Source organism: Mercurialis annua, linkage group LG1-X, assembly GCF_937616625.2.
Source record: "Mercurialis annua linkage group LG1-X, ddMerAnnu1.2, whole genome shotgun sequence".
Taxonomy (NCBI): Eukaryota; Viridiplantae; Streptophyta; class Magnoliopsida; order Malpighiales; family Euphorbiaceae; genus Mercurialis; species Mercurialis annua.
The window spans coordinates 6,623,440-6,639,459 of record NC_065570.1 but is presented as its reverse complement, the minus strand read 5'-3'; the positions used below and the strand labels follow the sequence as shown (position 1 = coordinate 6,639,459).

Here is a 16,020-nt window from a genome sequence, read left to right as displayed (position 1 = left end):
AAACCGTTAGTCATCGGTTGTTTTTAATATTTTCTTAATTTTTTAGCTGTTTTATTGTTGCTCCTCCTTCAGTCATTATTTACTTTTTCTCGTTCTTAAAATTTTTTATTATGCACTAAATATTCTCCGGCTTTACAAAAGCTGAGTTTGAATTGAAAGGGCGGCCATCAACAGTAACAAAAAAAAAGTCATTAAGAAAAAAAAACATAGAGTATAAACCATGGAAAATCACTTCTTTTTCTCCATTTCTTTATAATTTACAACAGTAAAATAAAATTTACTCCGGGCAAAAATTATTAACATGACAATAAACCCGGATATGTATTTAGATTTAAAATTATCTAAATACAATTTTCAACTTAAAATTAAATTATTTAAAAATCTGTAGAATCTGAGAGATTAATTCACTGGTTGATAAATTAAAGAACTAAGCTGTGGCCTTAATTTATCTTTCCAAATTTCCTGACCAGCAATTGCATTAACCTCCTTCCCTTTCATTTCCACTACAACTAACTCCTCAGTCAATTGGTAAATTTCTATATTCATCACAAATTTACCATTTAACCCCTCCAATTTTACCCCCAAGTTTTTACTCTTTTTCACCTTCACATTCTCACGTCCCGCAATTTCCTCCACCTTCTCAATTATTTTCGCCGCCTTCACGCCGGAGAGGAACCGCTCGCCGCTGGCGGAAATATCCGACTCGTCGAATAGACTCGATAAATCAACGCCGGAGGAGAATGAGATTATATCAAACGCGTTCAAATTCTGTTGGTGTTCTTCACGCGCCTTCGATTCGAAATAATCCAACTGAAAATTTGTTTGTTTGTAATCTTTTTTAAACCACGAATCGTTCACAATCTCGTCAATGGTGACTCTAGTCGCCGGATTCGTGTCAAGGAGCCGTGACATGAGTCGCCGGAGCTCCGGCGACGTCCATTTCGGACATTTAAACTGACCTTTGTAGATTTTCCGGTACATTCCCATGAGATTAGTGTCGTTAAACGGCAAATAACCGGCGATAAGAACGTAGAGAATGATACCGCACGACCAGATATCCACCTTAGCACCGTCATAGCCTTTCTTAGCGAGAATCTCCGGCGCCACGTACGCCGGCGTACCGCACAAAGTGTGGAGCAGCCCGTCGGGTCGGACCTGATCCTGAACCGCACTGAGTCCGAAATCCGTGACTTTCAAATCCCAATTGTCGTCTAATAAAAGATTCTCTGGCTTCAAGTCACGATGGAACACGCCTCTCGCGTGACAGTAACCAACGGCTGTGATCAGCTGCTGAAAATACCGACGGCTGAGATTCTCACTGAACCGTCCCTTAGCGAGTTTAGTAAAAAGCTCGCCTCCTTTAGCGAACTCCATGACAAAATAAATCTTCGTCTTCGTCGCTAAAACTTCTAGAAGTTTAACGACGTTAGGATGACGTAGCCGGCGCATGATAGAAATCTCCCGCTTAACCTGCGCCATATAACCGCCCTTAATCACTTTCTGTTTGCTGACGGCTTTGATGGCCACGCTCTGGCCGGTACGGACATTCCGCGCGTGGTAGACCTTGGCGAAGGCGCCGCAGCCGAGAAGCTTGCCGAGTTCGTATTTGTCGAATAAATTGATAATTTCCAGCGGAATTTCTCCGATGGTTGATATGGAATTGGTGCAAGAATATAAATCCGCCATTAATTTGAAGTACTGCTAATTAAGCATCAGATTCAAGAATGTGAAATTAAAATTAAAATTTAAAGAAATTTTTAGAGTTGGTGAGAATTGAGGAGAAGTGAGAAAAAAGTAAGCAAAATCTTGCGTTTCTTGCAAAATTGAGAATGAAAATAATAAGCCAGGCTGGGGTGCTATTTAAGGAGTTGCAGTTTTTGGTTATTTGTTTTTTTATTTTATTTTTTTGACTTTTTAATGATGTCATGCCTTTTAACCGCCAATTTTTCAACATTTTTTTCTCTGTAAATTTTGTGAAATTATTACATTTGTTGCTATTTATGGAATGTGTTACTATGCTTTAAGCCTTTAACAAGTTAGCAAATAGTGCCAAATACTAGTGATTGGTCTAGACCTAAGTAGCCGTTCAAAGTTAAAAAAAAATATTTGATCACCAAATTACTTACTGAAACAATAAAAAACTGAAATTCGAATCGAAACGAATATGAAATACTAGACAAGCTAGAATACAACTTGCTAGACAAAATAACATTGCAGTTGAAGTATTTGCGGACAAAGATAGTCCGATGAGCATTCTTATACTTAAATTTGCCCGTAATAGATTGATGTTTTGAGAGTTTAATTGAATTTATAAGAATATAATGTCCTTTTTTAAACAATGGAGATTTTAATTTATATACACTGATTAATCAAAATTTCATAATATATGAATCCTTTTTATTATAGAATTCTATTGACTGATACTTAAATATTTGAGTGATTGGACAAACTTTAATCAGATTAGAATTCACTATGTTCTATTTAGAGATGGTTAACCATCCTAGTATTTTCGTTAAAAAAAGCCGCCCTAGTAGTAAGATTTGACACCCATCATAAACCGACAAAATTTGCTTAGTTTGAATAATTAAGATTTTATATTTTATTTAGTTTAAGTTTAAAAATCAATCTTTTTTTAATATTGATAGTAATTTTAAACACCGATAAATAAGTAACCTCCTTTGAATTTTAAAACTATTCTTTATAAAAAAATGGAGGAATCTTTTTTATATATAAATTAATTAACAATAACTTTCTTTACCGTAAATTTAAGTTGTATTCAATTATTTTTATCTAAATTTTTTCATATTTAAAAATTTAATTATTTTTTATTTAAATCAAATAAATTTACGAGAACTCTCTGAAAATATAATTTTTATGCTTACAAAATTTGATCTGAATTTTAAAGAAAATTGTTGGTTTTGATTTATATTCACCTCCATCTAATTTAATGGGGTTGCCTATGGTTATAAACAGAATTTGACTTATTTGAAACTGTAGATTTGACTTTTTTTTACCGTGTGAAAGCTGAAACCGTAAAACGGTACACGGTACACGCGTATCTGTTTGTTTGGCGGGTGTTCTCACCGTGGGAGTTCGTATCTGATGCGGTAGGTGTACGGAATAAATATAGAAATTAAACTGTAGGTAGCTATGTTTGTTCTAAGTTCAAGCATGTTCAATAATTGAGGTTAATTAATTGTATAAGTTCATTAGTTAATCAATAAAAGTATTAACATCTTCACATGACTATAATTATAGATTTGGCTAACTAAATGTTCCATAATTCTCATTACGATTATAATTTTGCATATAAATTGTTTGTTAATTAATTCTCAAGCTATAAATTGTTTTATAAGAAATCAAAAGTTTTATATATTATTAATTTAATATATTACTAAATACAATAATAAAAATTAGGGAAAAGGTCATTTATACCCTTAAGGTTTGCCTCCCAAGCAAGCCTTAAACATCCGGAAAGGTTCAAATATGCCCCCAACATCTTGAAAAATGAACAATCAGACCCTCCAATTTTGACAATCAGATCCCCAACGTTGCATTTATAAGCAAAATGGGGGTCTGGTTGTTCACTTTTTAAGACGTTTGGGGCATATTTGAACCTTTCTAAACACTGAGGGCTTGTTTGATCCTTGAAGCAAACGTTAGGGGCATAAATGACCCTTTTCCCTAAAAATTATAGGTGCAATACATTAGTAGACGAGAATTTAAACATATAATTTTATACTCATTATAAAAAGTATTAATAATTGATAAATTAAAAATAGGTAAATGCTATTCTTAAACTGCACATAGCTTAAACATCTTCCATTAAAGACTATTAAAAAAAGAGTATGCTTTCTGCAAGACACCTACACTATTCGAATAAGAATTATCTGAATATAAAAATTTAAAGATACCGTATAATAATTGAGATCCGTTCTGAATATAAAAATTTAAAGATATTGTATAATAATTGAGATCCGTTCAAAAAACATTAATTTTGTACCAAAAACAAAATACTCTCTTAAACCCTAGCAATGTTCTTTCCTTCTCTCCAAAAATTCAGCGCAGAGGTGATTCTGGTCAATTTTTACCAAATTCACCTCCCTACGCTCTACATTCTCTACTTCTACATGGTATTTTTGTAATTTATTATCCGTTACTATAATAATTTTTGCCTTGTTAGTTTCTACCCTTTATGGATTTCCTTTTTCTCTTCGTAGAGAGCTATGCAAGATTTTTTGTTTTGATATTTCATGCTATGAGATTACTTGGTGGTCGTTAACTAATCTCACAACAAGTGGTATCAGAGCGATAGTTCTGATTTGGGATTTATTTGGAAAATTTTCTGAATTTGACTATGGCGAAATTTGAAATTGAGAAGTTTGATCACACCAAGAGTTTTGTCTTATGAAAAATCAAAATGCGTGATTGTTTGACATAAGTTAAATTACGAAAAGCATTATCGGAGAAGGAGAAGCTGCTAGAAAACATGATTGAAGACGAGATTGAAGATTTGAATGAGAAAGTTCTATCTACCATCCGACTATGTTTATCTAGTGATATTTTGTGTGAATTCTACGCGAGATATCCGCTTTTAAATTTTTGAAAAAAACTTAAAACACAGTTCTTGGAAAAAAATATCACCAATAAACTTGTTATAAAAAACCGTATACATATGCTCCACATGGCTGAAGATTACGTCTTTGTAAACACACTTTGGAAAATTCAATTCCATTATAATGGATTTGGAGAGTATGTATATCAAATATGATGAAGAAGATTTGTCTTTTATGTTGTTTCGTTCATTACCTTCTGATTATAAACAATTTTTTGAAAATTTAATATTTAATCACAATAGACTTTTTGTTGAGAGAGTTAAATGTAATACCCCAAAATAATTAATTAGCTAATTGGACCACGTGTCCAGTTTGGATTCGCCGGAGTGGCGATATCAGAAAGATTTCTGATAAAGATTAAAATGCATAATGTTAGTAGGTCGGTTTCGGGAAGTTAACAACGAAGTTATTAATATCATATGACAGTTGTAAAGTTAGAATTGGAATTGAAAGGAAAAGTGTTAAGAAAAGCCCAAAATAAAGTATAGGGACCAAAGTGGTAATTTAGCCACTTTGAGATAAAAATGGAAATTATCTCGCCAAGGTCCGCGAATGTTTTATAGTATATGTGGTAAAAGTTTCGGGTCAATCGGAGACCTTTTAAAATTTGGACGCGGATGCGTTTAGGACTAAATTGTAAATTTTGAAAGTTTAAGGGCTAAAATGTAAATTAGCTAATGAAGCCTCGAAAATAGAAATTAGAGGATGATTGACGGAAAATAATAATTTTGGGATAGTATTATTTATCTAAATATAAATAATACATAAGTAATTGAGTTAAAAGAATAATTTAACCGTATGGTTAAATTATAAAGTTTAAAAGAGAAATGGTTTAAGTTAAAGAAGTGAGGGATCAAAATGACCTTTTTGCCAAAATATATATAAGGATCAGGAATGAAAGAGGAAGGATCGAGAGAGAAAGAAGAGGGAGGTATCAGATGAGAGAAAAAGTGACGATCACTTCGTTCCGCCGCCGTTTCGCCGTTTCTCGTCCAAATCGCGAGTTCTTTATATCGATTCGTTCAGAATTCGATTCTCTATCATCTTTGAGCTTCAAATCGAGGTAAGCTTGACGTTTTAGTTGCTGAAATTGAAGGTTTAAGGGCTGTTACGTTGCGATCGAATCGTATCAACCGTAATCGCGTAGTTTTTGACGTTTTTGATGATTATTAAGTTGAGTTTTATGATGTATTGATGTAGGAGCATGTCGGAATGAGCTTGGGGTTTCGGAAGCATGTCGGGATGAGTTTTGGAGCTGATTAAGGGTGTCTCACGACGTGAGACAATGTCTCACGACGTGAGACACAATCTTGCAAAATGAGCGAACTTGCAATCAGCATAATTTCTTCGTTCGGATTCGGAATTGATCGATTCTTGTTGCGTTGGAAAGAGGAGAGGATTTTCTATCATCCTAGAGCATCAAATCAATGTAAGAATCAATGTTTGGTTTCTGAAAATAAGGTTTTAGTTGCTGCCTAGGTTTTGAATCAAGCGGTTTCATTGAATTCGCGTATTCGATTCGTTTGAGCATTTTCATCACGTTTTTGGTTGTTTGGAGTATTGTTATGATTATGGATATGTGTTAGGAGGTCGGAAACACATTGAGAACACGTCGGTTTCGTATTTGGAGTCGGAAAACACATCCTCACGACGTGAGGATGATCCCTCACGACGTGAGGGAGTGCCTCACGACGTGAGGGAGTGCCTCACGACGTGAGGGCAAGCCTCACGACGTGAGGAGACTCCTCACGACGTGAGGAAGGCTTGGCAAGGTATGCCAAGCCTGTATTAAAGTGGGAATGGTGTCCCGACGTCCGACGCGAAGTGTTTCAACTTGATTTTTACTTACGGACTCCGAAAACGTGAAACTTGGACTAAGAACATAAAGAATGTGGTTAGGATGTTGATACTAAGTTTACGTTTAGGAATTTAAACGTACCTATAATTTGAATAGGTAATCGACGTATCGACGAACTACCAGACCGACGAACTGGAATAGATACGAGGTCGAACAACGTATGGAGCTTACGCTTGCGAGATTATAATATTGCATATTTGGATAGCGGTCACTGTGAGTTGCACTTTACTTTCGTGTATTATATATTAAAGTTATTTTATATAGATATATATACTGTTTATACGCATCGCATTACATATAATTGATTGAAATGTTATATGTTTACTTAATTTCTATATGCGAGAACTAGTATGCGATCCGAAGAAACTAGCTACCTATTGGGTGTCAATAGGCTGTGTGATCACCAGTATCGAGTCAGTCTAGTATGTTTGCATTGAGAAATGACTTGACACAGCTGGGAGCTGTTGATGAATATGATATTTACGATTGGGTTATGATTTCGATACGCAGAGTGAACTCGGCTACGGTGTAGCCTGGAAGTCCCCGTATCTAGTGGCTGGGCCACCAGCGAGTTGGACTCGCAATTGATATTTACGATTGGGATGAATGATATATGATTATTCGAGAGATGTGTTGCATGCTAGGATATTAGTTTCGTACGGATCAAATACCTGTTTATATGTTTTATATTATTGTCTTCTTAAGATGCGATGTTATATTTTTATATTAATACCGTTAGTAACTTGCAAGCTCACTCAGTATTTTCCAAAATACTGACCCCCTCACAGTGTTTCCTTTCAGGTGACCGAAGTCGGATCAGACGGACCATCTCCTTTGTGTCGGCAACCTTTTGGCTTACACAAAGTGCGAGTTTTTATAGAGCTGCAGTAGTCAGTAGGTGTCAGTATAAGGTTTATGATTCAATTTCAAACGGTATTTGAAAAGTAAACTCTGATATAATTTTATAAATGAATTGTTTAGAAAGATAGCATTTATCCGTTTGAATTTGATACCAATTACCGTGAATGGAATTGGTGATGTTTGTGATCAGAAACAGGGCGGTGCTGGATATGAGATATCGCTCGGTAAGACCCTGGTTTCTAGGAATTGTTTCGCGAATGTTTTCAGAAAAGGAATATGATATTTTTTATAATTGAATTATATTATTTAAAGAAGATTTCTGATAATGTATTATATATAACAAAACGTTTTAATCGCGAAAAATTTATAACGGTTTTAGGCTTGCTACGGGTTTCGGAGCAACCACTCCCATTCCCTAGCGCCGGTCTCGGCTCAATAATTTGGGTCGTGACAATTGTGGTATCAGAGCAGTTGGTCCAGTTACCTCTGCTAATTTGTGTTTTGTCAGTTAAGTCACCTAGGAACTACTGCAGCTATAGAGTTACGTTCTGTCTGATCCAGGTAGTTTGCTTTGTTTATTTGCGATAAGTATAATTGATTGGTATGTGAAGTGCTTGTTTGTTTGTTGCGACACACGTATATGAGATATACGCGCGTATTTCGTTCTCGATAAGATATGCATATCCAGATGGAACCTCGAGGAGGCGAAATTTTATAATGAAACAGTTCATGTTTTGGCATGTCTAGGCCAGAAACTATTAAAATGATCAATTGATACGCTAGAAGGCGGACAACGAAGAAGTATAAAGCTACAGAGGTGAGAGAACTTTCCGGATACAGAGTTTAAAGGTCTAGAGAGCTTACAAAACTCAAAGTTTATAACTTTTACAAGTTGTTTTGTTTAAACGATTTTGAAAGCATAATTGTGCCTAGACCCGATATAGAAATGTGTGATTGCCACGACATTGATAGAAATGCATCACTACATACATAATTAATAAAGAGAACAATAAATGAATACATGCATTAATAGTACATGCATCATATGCATTATGCTCAGACGAAAAGGTGAGATGTGGCAACTCTTTGGGGATGAGAGACGTCATCACCCTAGTGCACAATTTTGCTAAGATTTGAATGAAATTTTGATTTAAATTTCGAAACGAGATGTTTTATGTGAAAGAGTTTTGTTTTTATGTAAGTATACCTAGACCAGAACTCTGTGACGGAAGTGAAGTGCTCGCGAGCAAGCTACAATCAAGGCCACGAGGCGAATGAATACGTATAATTGCGAGAACATAGAAGTTATGCTTTTAGGATATGAACTTAGCCTTGAGTTAATGAGCTAGAATATAGCTAAAATCGTGAATACGTTGGAAAGTGATATGTACCCGATTAGTGGTGTAATACCCCGTATTATTTGATAGTATTTATTTTCGCGCGTGTCTAATTTTTAAGTAGGACCTCGAAAATAGTTATTAAATTCACGAGATGAATTTATAAGTGTGAAAATGTGATTTTGTGTGTGTTTTGCCTTAAGTTTAACTTTTGGCAATTTTATGTGTTAAATGTGAATTTTGCGATTTTACGCTAAAAAATCGTCAAAATAATTATTTTAATTATTTTAAAGGCCCAAAAATATTTTAATTCAGCCCATATGTTATGATTTAATGTTTTTGAATATTTGAGAAACCTGAGTTTATTTTGCCCCTAGAGTTCAATTTATTTACAAGAATGCCATAATGGCAAACTTGTAAATAAATGAAACATGAAACTAATATCTAGATATTTCTCTAGACAAACTTGATGCCCAAGTTTCTTAATCTTCTTCTTCATTTTTGCTAGACATATTCATTCTCCATTGTTGTGTGGGTGCCAAAGCTCTCAAAATAAAAAAAAATAAAACACAAGTCCTAGATTTTTAACTTTACTCACAAAAGTTTCTTAACGAAAAACGTTGAGCATTCTCCGTAGATCGTTAATCTATCTTTGCATGTTGGATCAAGGTGAATTTCAAAGCTCAAATCTTAACTTTTATTTTCTGATTTTATTTGAGCTTTAGATACATGCTTAGGTTGCTAAAAATTATGGTTTGATGCTTATATAATCGGTTTTAATTGCTAGTTTGATGGGTTTCGGTTTTAATTGGTTTTATTATGTGAAATTAAATTATTATTTTTTATTTCTGGGCTGATCTAATTAATTAGACTAAGGTATGCTTTAAAGTGTGATTTTTGTGGATTAAAAATGTTAAACATTTCGGGTATTAATTTAATGGTTTGGAGTTCGATTTTTAATAGTTTTAAAGGCTTAAAAATCGCTTAAAAGGGATAAATAAATGGATTTTAAATTTCTGGAAATAAATTGGTTTATGTTTGAGTTAGATGTTGGGTTGATGGTGAATAAATGTTTAATGGTGAATTTTTAATGGTTTGTTAATCGAGTTTAATTTTTGATAATTGTTTATTCGGTAAAATTGTTTAAAAAGGGTATTTTCGTCATTTTAATTTCTGGGCAGAAATTATTCATGAAAAATGTATGAAAATATATATGTCGATTATTTATGGAATTTAATTGATTTAATTGAGGTGTTTTGACGGATTAATAATCGGGTTTGATTATTAATGGTTATTTCGGTTTTAATTGTTAAAATTATGAAAAATAATTTATTTTAATTTTGGGGCTGCTGTTTTGACATGTTAATTAAAATAAATATGTATTGGTAGATTTTTGGGTGATTAAAATTGTGTAAAAATGATTTTTGAATGTTTTAACGGTTTTTCAAACTCATCGGAGCTTGACCGGAATTTGGTGACCAGAATTTGGTGACTGGAGTGATCAAAACATAAATGGAATTCTGAGTTTGAGAGTTGATGATTTATTGAATTTGGTTGGGTTTGGACTTGATTGTCAAAATTTAAAGTTTAGGAGTTAAAGTGTAATTTTCATAAAAATAAAGGACCAACCTGTAATTTAACAATATTTCCAGATTATTGATGTATATAATCTGATGTGAAATGATTTTGAGAATTTAAAGAATTTTGATGATTTTTGAAAGAATTGGATATTTTGCCGAAAACTAGAGTTTTTGAGTTAAATTGTATTTTTTAAAAAAAAATTGAAGGGCTACATGGTATGTTAGCCAAAGTTTCCAGATTATATTTGTTAATAATCTGAGGTAAAATTATTTTGGGTATTTTAAGTAATTTTGTCGATTTTAAAATCGATTGATTTACAAAAGGACCTAAATGGTCAATTTTGAAAAGTTTGAGGGTATTTTGGTATTTTGACCGAAAGTGGAATTTAGAACAATATGGGGCTGTTTAAATATATTTAAATAAATAACTTTGAAGTGGAAAGTATTACTCGATGGAAGAAATATATTTTATGTATTGAAGTATATTTATGAAAAATGAAATATTTAAATGGATATTTCTGAAAAATGATTTTATGTGTAAAAAGAGATAAGTAAAGAAAAGTTACACGAATAAAATAAGTTATGTACTTATTAAATAAGAAAGTATTTGGAGGTTAGAATTAATTAATTAAATTAAATTAAGATGATATAGAGTTAATTCCAGAGTAGGATTTTATTAATTAAGAGAATTAATATTTTGATCCTAACTAGATTCGACAAGTTGTCGAGCTATCGAGTCGGAGGACCAAGGAAATTAACGGAGTTGTTTATAGGAGCATTGACGGAGTAATACCGTAGTTAAACGGTTTCTGTGAGTACATGTTTTTACATTTCGGTATTCGTAAAGTCTCCTATTTTAATATACTATGTGATAAATGTGTTGCGGTGTTATATGTTTACATGCCTTGTATGGATGTATGTTTTATGTATATACTATATGTATATATTATTTTGATATAGAAAGGTACACACATAGTTTTTAAAATTATCATACAATTGCTTATGCTTGAATGTGTGTTACATCGGTTGGCTGTGCTATCGATGTCAGGAATGTGTGTGTGTTACGTCGGTTGGCTTCGCTATCGATGTCAGGTGATTATGGTTGATCGGTTGGCTTCGCTATCGGTCCCATAATATTTTGTGTGTGTGTGTTACATCGGTTGGCTTCGCTATCGATGTCAGGTGATTATGGTTGATCGGTTGGCTTCGCTATCGGTCCCATAATATTTTGTGTGTGTGTGTTACATCGGTTGGCTTCGCTATCGATGTCAGGTGATTATGGTTGATCGGTTGGCTTCGCTATCGGTCCCATAATATTTTGTGTGTGTGTGTTACATCGGTTGGCTTCGCTATCGATGTCAGTTTATGTGTGTGTGTTACATCGGTTGGCTTCGCTATCGATGTCAGGAATGTGTGTGTGTTACATCGGTTGGCTTCGCTATCGATGTCAGGTGATTATGGTTGATCGGTTGGCTTCGCTATCGGTCCCATAATATTTTTGTGTGTGTGTTACATCGGTTGGCTTCGCTATCGATGTCAGTTTATGTGTGTGTGTTACATCGGTTGGCTTCGCTATCGATGTCAGGAATGTGTGTGTGTGTTACATCGGTTGGCTTCGCTATCGATGTCAGGTGAATAAGGTTGATCGGTTGGCTGTGCTATCGGTCCCTTAAGATTTATGTATGTTGTGGATATGGTTGATCGGTTGGCTGTGCTATCGGTCCCATAAGATTATGCATGTATGATGTGTTGATAAGTTTCGCCATCAATGTAGATGGACGAATTTAAGAAATGTGGTTTAATTTAAAGGTCAACGTATATGGTTGACATTCTTTGATATTGAAGTCTTGATTGAAATATGTTATGTGTGAGCTCAGGCTTCAATTGTTTTAAAGATGTTTTCAAAGGATTTCGAAAATACATAAAGTTATTTTAAATATAAAACGGTTTTTAACTTTATGAAATATTTATTTGTAACGGCATGAACTCACCAGTATATCTGACCCACGTTGTGGAATCATTTTTCAGGAAAGCTGGTCCGATTTTGATGAAGGCTTCCGAACGTTTATTTCTCGGAAGTCTGCTTTGATAAAAGACTGTACAGAAGGTTTTAAGTTCTAGTTGTCCGCAGTAGATTAGTATAGTCTTATTGTAATCAAATATTTTAAAGCGCATTTAAACTCTGATGTTTTGTCTCATCAGTTATTTAATAAAAGTTTCATACGTTTCTTTTAAAAGCGAAAAATTTATAGTGTTTTTCAGGCTTGCTACGGGTTTCGGAGCAACCACTCCCATTCCCTAGCGCCGGTCTCGACTCGAGATTTCGGGTCGTGACAAAGGTGGTATCAGAGCAGTTGGTCCAGTTACCTCTGCTAATATGGGAATTGAGTGCAGTTGGTCAGAGATACCACTGCTAGTCTGTGTAGATGTTGTGTGAACCTAGGAGTAATGTACAGTGTCACTAGTTTAAGTTAGGAACTATTGCGGATTATAGGATTTCCAGTCATGTCTTTTAAACGTTTTCATCGTTTTCATCGGTTTTTCAAATGATTTTGAAAACGTCCTGTCCTATGTGTGGTGTCAGGATATGAGTTAGATGTTTGTGTTAGCACAATATATGTTTGTGGTTACTCGAGTAAGCATTACGCTTTCGAGTATATAGTCTGCGAGGAGTTGTATACTCTCGAGACTCATACTATCTGTGAAATGTATGTTTATTATGAGTACGATTTATTGATTGATGTGGTATGTTTATAGCGTAATCACTGAAAGGAGTGATATGCTTTCGAATGTGATAAAGTCTGCGTAGAGAGATATACTCACGAGACTTGCGTTATGTGCTTTAGCCGATAATTCCTAAATGAGTTGATTATCATTAGGATATGGCTTATATGTATGATATATGTTGACATGTGTGTTGAGAATTGTTTACTTGAATGATTATATGTTTTGAGTGTTGTTTAGTCTACGTAGAGTAGTATACTCTCGAGACTTATGGAATGTGTTATGATTGAGTAAATCATAAATGAATTGGGTTTTCTTTGAACCTAATTGTTATGTATTTGTGATGGCTATGATTTGATTATGTGCATGCAATGTGATTGATTATTATGTGCATGCAATGGAATAGTGTATATGAAACGTATAGAACACGTGAGTTATAGCCAGATATGTCATAGACGAATGAAAATTTTATTAGAGCCTAGTTCGTAAAGTAAGAATGAGACACGACTACGTATGCGGTAGAATTTTGCGAACATGATGAGTATGCCATGTTATTAGGATCTCATTTAGATTTCTTTGTGCCTTAGAATGGCTGAACAAAGAAACACTCGAGCGCGTGCAGCGGCACAACGAGTAAACGAGGCCCGAAGGGAGGCCGAAATTAATTTAGGAGAGTATGATCCAGTCCAACCGGCAAATAGAGGCCGCGGACAAAATAGAGGTCAACAAGAACCTAGAGTATATCAAGCTGGGAATGTGCAGGCACCAGGAATGCCGCAACAACCCAATATTGATATAAATCATTTGGCAGCAGAAATTATTGATATACGAAGTTGTGTGTTAATGATGGGGCAGTGGATGCAACACCAGCATCAGCGAGAGGAGAGAAATGCTGATAGAGATCTGGTGTTAGCATACGTAAAACTGAGCCGAAAAGAGTTTGATGGATCAAGTGATGCGTTAGACTTTTTGGAAGAAGTCGAGCAAAATGCTCGTAGACTTCAAGCTAACGAAAGACAGACAATGTTGTTAATGGAGATGTCGATGAAAGGTCCAGCCAAGGATTGGTTTCGACAAGTAATTGGACCAATAATGGGTCGCATAACATGGGCAGAGTTTGTGACCCGGTATAAGGATTTCTTCTTACCGTTTGCGGTAGTTGAAGGCAACCGGGACAAACTGTTATCGTTAACTCGAGGTAACAGATCTGTACAAGAATATGTTACCGAGTTTAATCGATTGAGCAGATTTGCTCCAGACTTGATAACAAATCAAGTCAGAGTAAACACCATGTTTGTGAAGGGATTAGGACATCAGTTTATAGAACTGTTGACTCAGAGAGACAAGGATTTTGTGCAAGTTGTCGACAGCGCAAGACAACTGGAAAGCGCATTAATCCAATTTGGTAAAATTCCTGACCCCTCACAACCAAACCAAGTTAGAGATGAACGTTTTGGTTATGGAAACCAAACTTCAAGGCAAATAAGTGAAGAAAATGTACGACGACGTGGTCGAACCCATAGTAAGAGTAGACATGGAAAAAGGAGTAAGAAAAGTAAAATTGATAGTCAAAATTTTGAGCAAGGAAGCTCTAATTTTGCAAATCCTATGTGTCAACGATGTGGAAGGAGACATTTAGGTATTTGTCAAGCTACTATGGATGTATGTTTTTCATGCGGCCAACAGGGTCATTACGCGAGAGAATGCCCGTATTTCGCGCATCAGAATACAACAGAGAATGTGAACCAACCACTTCCTCAACAAGCAAGGTCTATTTACACAATGGTTTCTAGACCGGGTCAACCTAACGCGATACGCGATTAAGATTGAGGCAATGAAAGTACGAACTTGAAAGGTTAAATAGTGGCGAAATTCCCTCAATCAATCAAGGATTAATAAGAATATTTGGGCTAGTTTTGCAAGCTATGCCTGAAACCAAGGAATAAGATTAGATCCTTTAGATGTGTAGTAAAGAGTAGAAAGCTTAAATAGAAAAATTATGGAATAAGCAATTTTGCAGAGCTTTATGTCTACAGAAACTTACGCAGGCGCCAGTTTTGTAAAAAACAAATGTGTTTAATGAAAAAGAGTTGTTTTATGAACACATAATTGTGCCCGGACACGAATCACGAAAGCATTGCATTGGCACGAATAGGATTGCATCACTACATTCATATTCATATTGTATTCACTATTAGAACATGCATCATGTGCATTATGTATGTTGAAAAGAAAAGAGGAATGCCATTGCAACTCTTGGTGATGAGAGAAGTCATCACACCGGTGCACAATTATGACATGGATTTTTATGTGGAAAAGAAAAGTGGTTTTAAAATGATAAGTTTTAACGTAAGTATGCTGAGACATTGGCTCTGTAATGTAAACAAAGGAATAGGATAAGGGAGAGCACCCTATTAGTCCTAGATAATAGATGTTGAGATATAAGTGATATTATAATTCGAGGACGAATTATTTTAAGGAGGGGAGAATGTAATACCCCGTATTATTTGATAGTATTTATTTTCGCGCGTGTCTAATTTTTAAGTAGGACCTCGAAAATAGTTATTAAATTCACGAGATGAATTTATAAGTGTGAAAATGTGATTTTGTGTGTGTTTTGCCTTAAGTTTAACTTTTGGCAATTTTATGTGTTAAATGTGAATTTTGCGATTTTACGCTAAAAAATCGTCAAAATAATTATTTTAATTATTTTAAAGGCCCAAAAATATTTTAATTCAGCCCATATGTTATGATTTAATGTTTTTGAATATTTGAGAAACTTGAGTTTATTTTGCCCCTAGAGTTCAATTTATTTACAAGAATGCCATAATGGCAAACTTGTAAATAAATGAAACATGAAACTAATATCTAGATATTTCTCTAGACAAACTTGATGCCCAAGTTTCTTAATCTTCTTCTTCATTTTTGCTAGACATATTCATTCTCCATTGTTGTGTGGGTGCCAAAGCTCTCAAAATAAAAAAAAATAAAACACAAGTCCTAGATTTTTAACTTTACTCACAAAAGTTTCTTAACGAAAAACG

At 34.5% G+C, this 16,020-nt stretch overlaps 1 protein-coding gene across 1 annotated transcript; it reads right to left on the bottom strand.

Moving 5' to 3' along the window:
* Positions 1-214: 214 nt before the first annotated feature.
* Positions 215-1,841, bottom strand: LOC126664351 (CBL-interacting serine/threonine-protein kinase 14-like). The gene has a single exon (XM_050356709.2). It carries the CDS (start codon positions 1,684-1,686, stop codon positions 400-402), a length of 1,287 nt encoding a protein of 428 aa, XP_050212666.1. The 5' UTR covers positions 1,687-1,841; the 3' UTR covers positions 215-399.
* Between the last annotated feature and the right edge of the window lie 14,179 nt (positions 1,842-16,020).

Excerpts from the sequence above, each read along its gene's own strand:
- LOC126664351 (XM_050356709.2), bottom strand. The coding sequence starts at position 1,686 with ATGGCGGATTTATATTCTTGCACCAATTCCATATCAACCATCGGAGAA.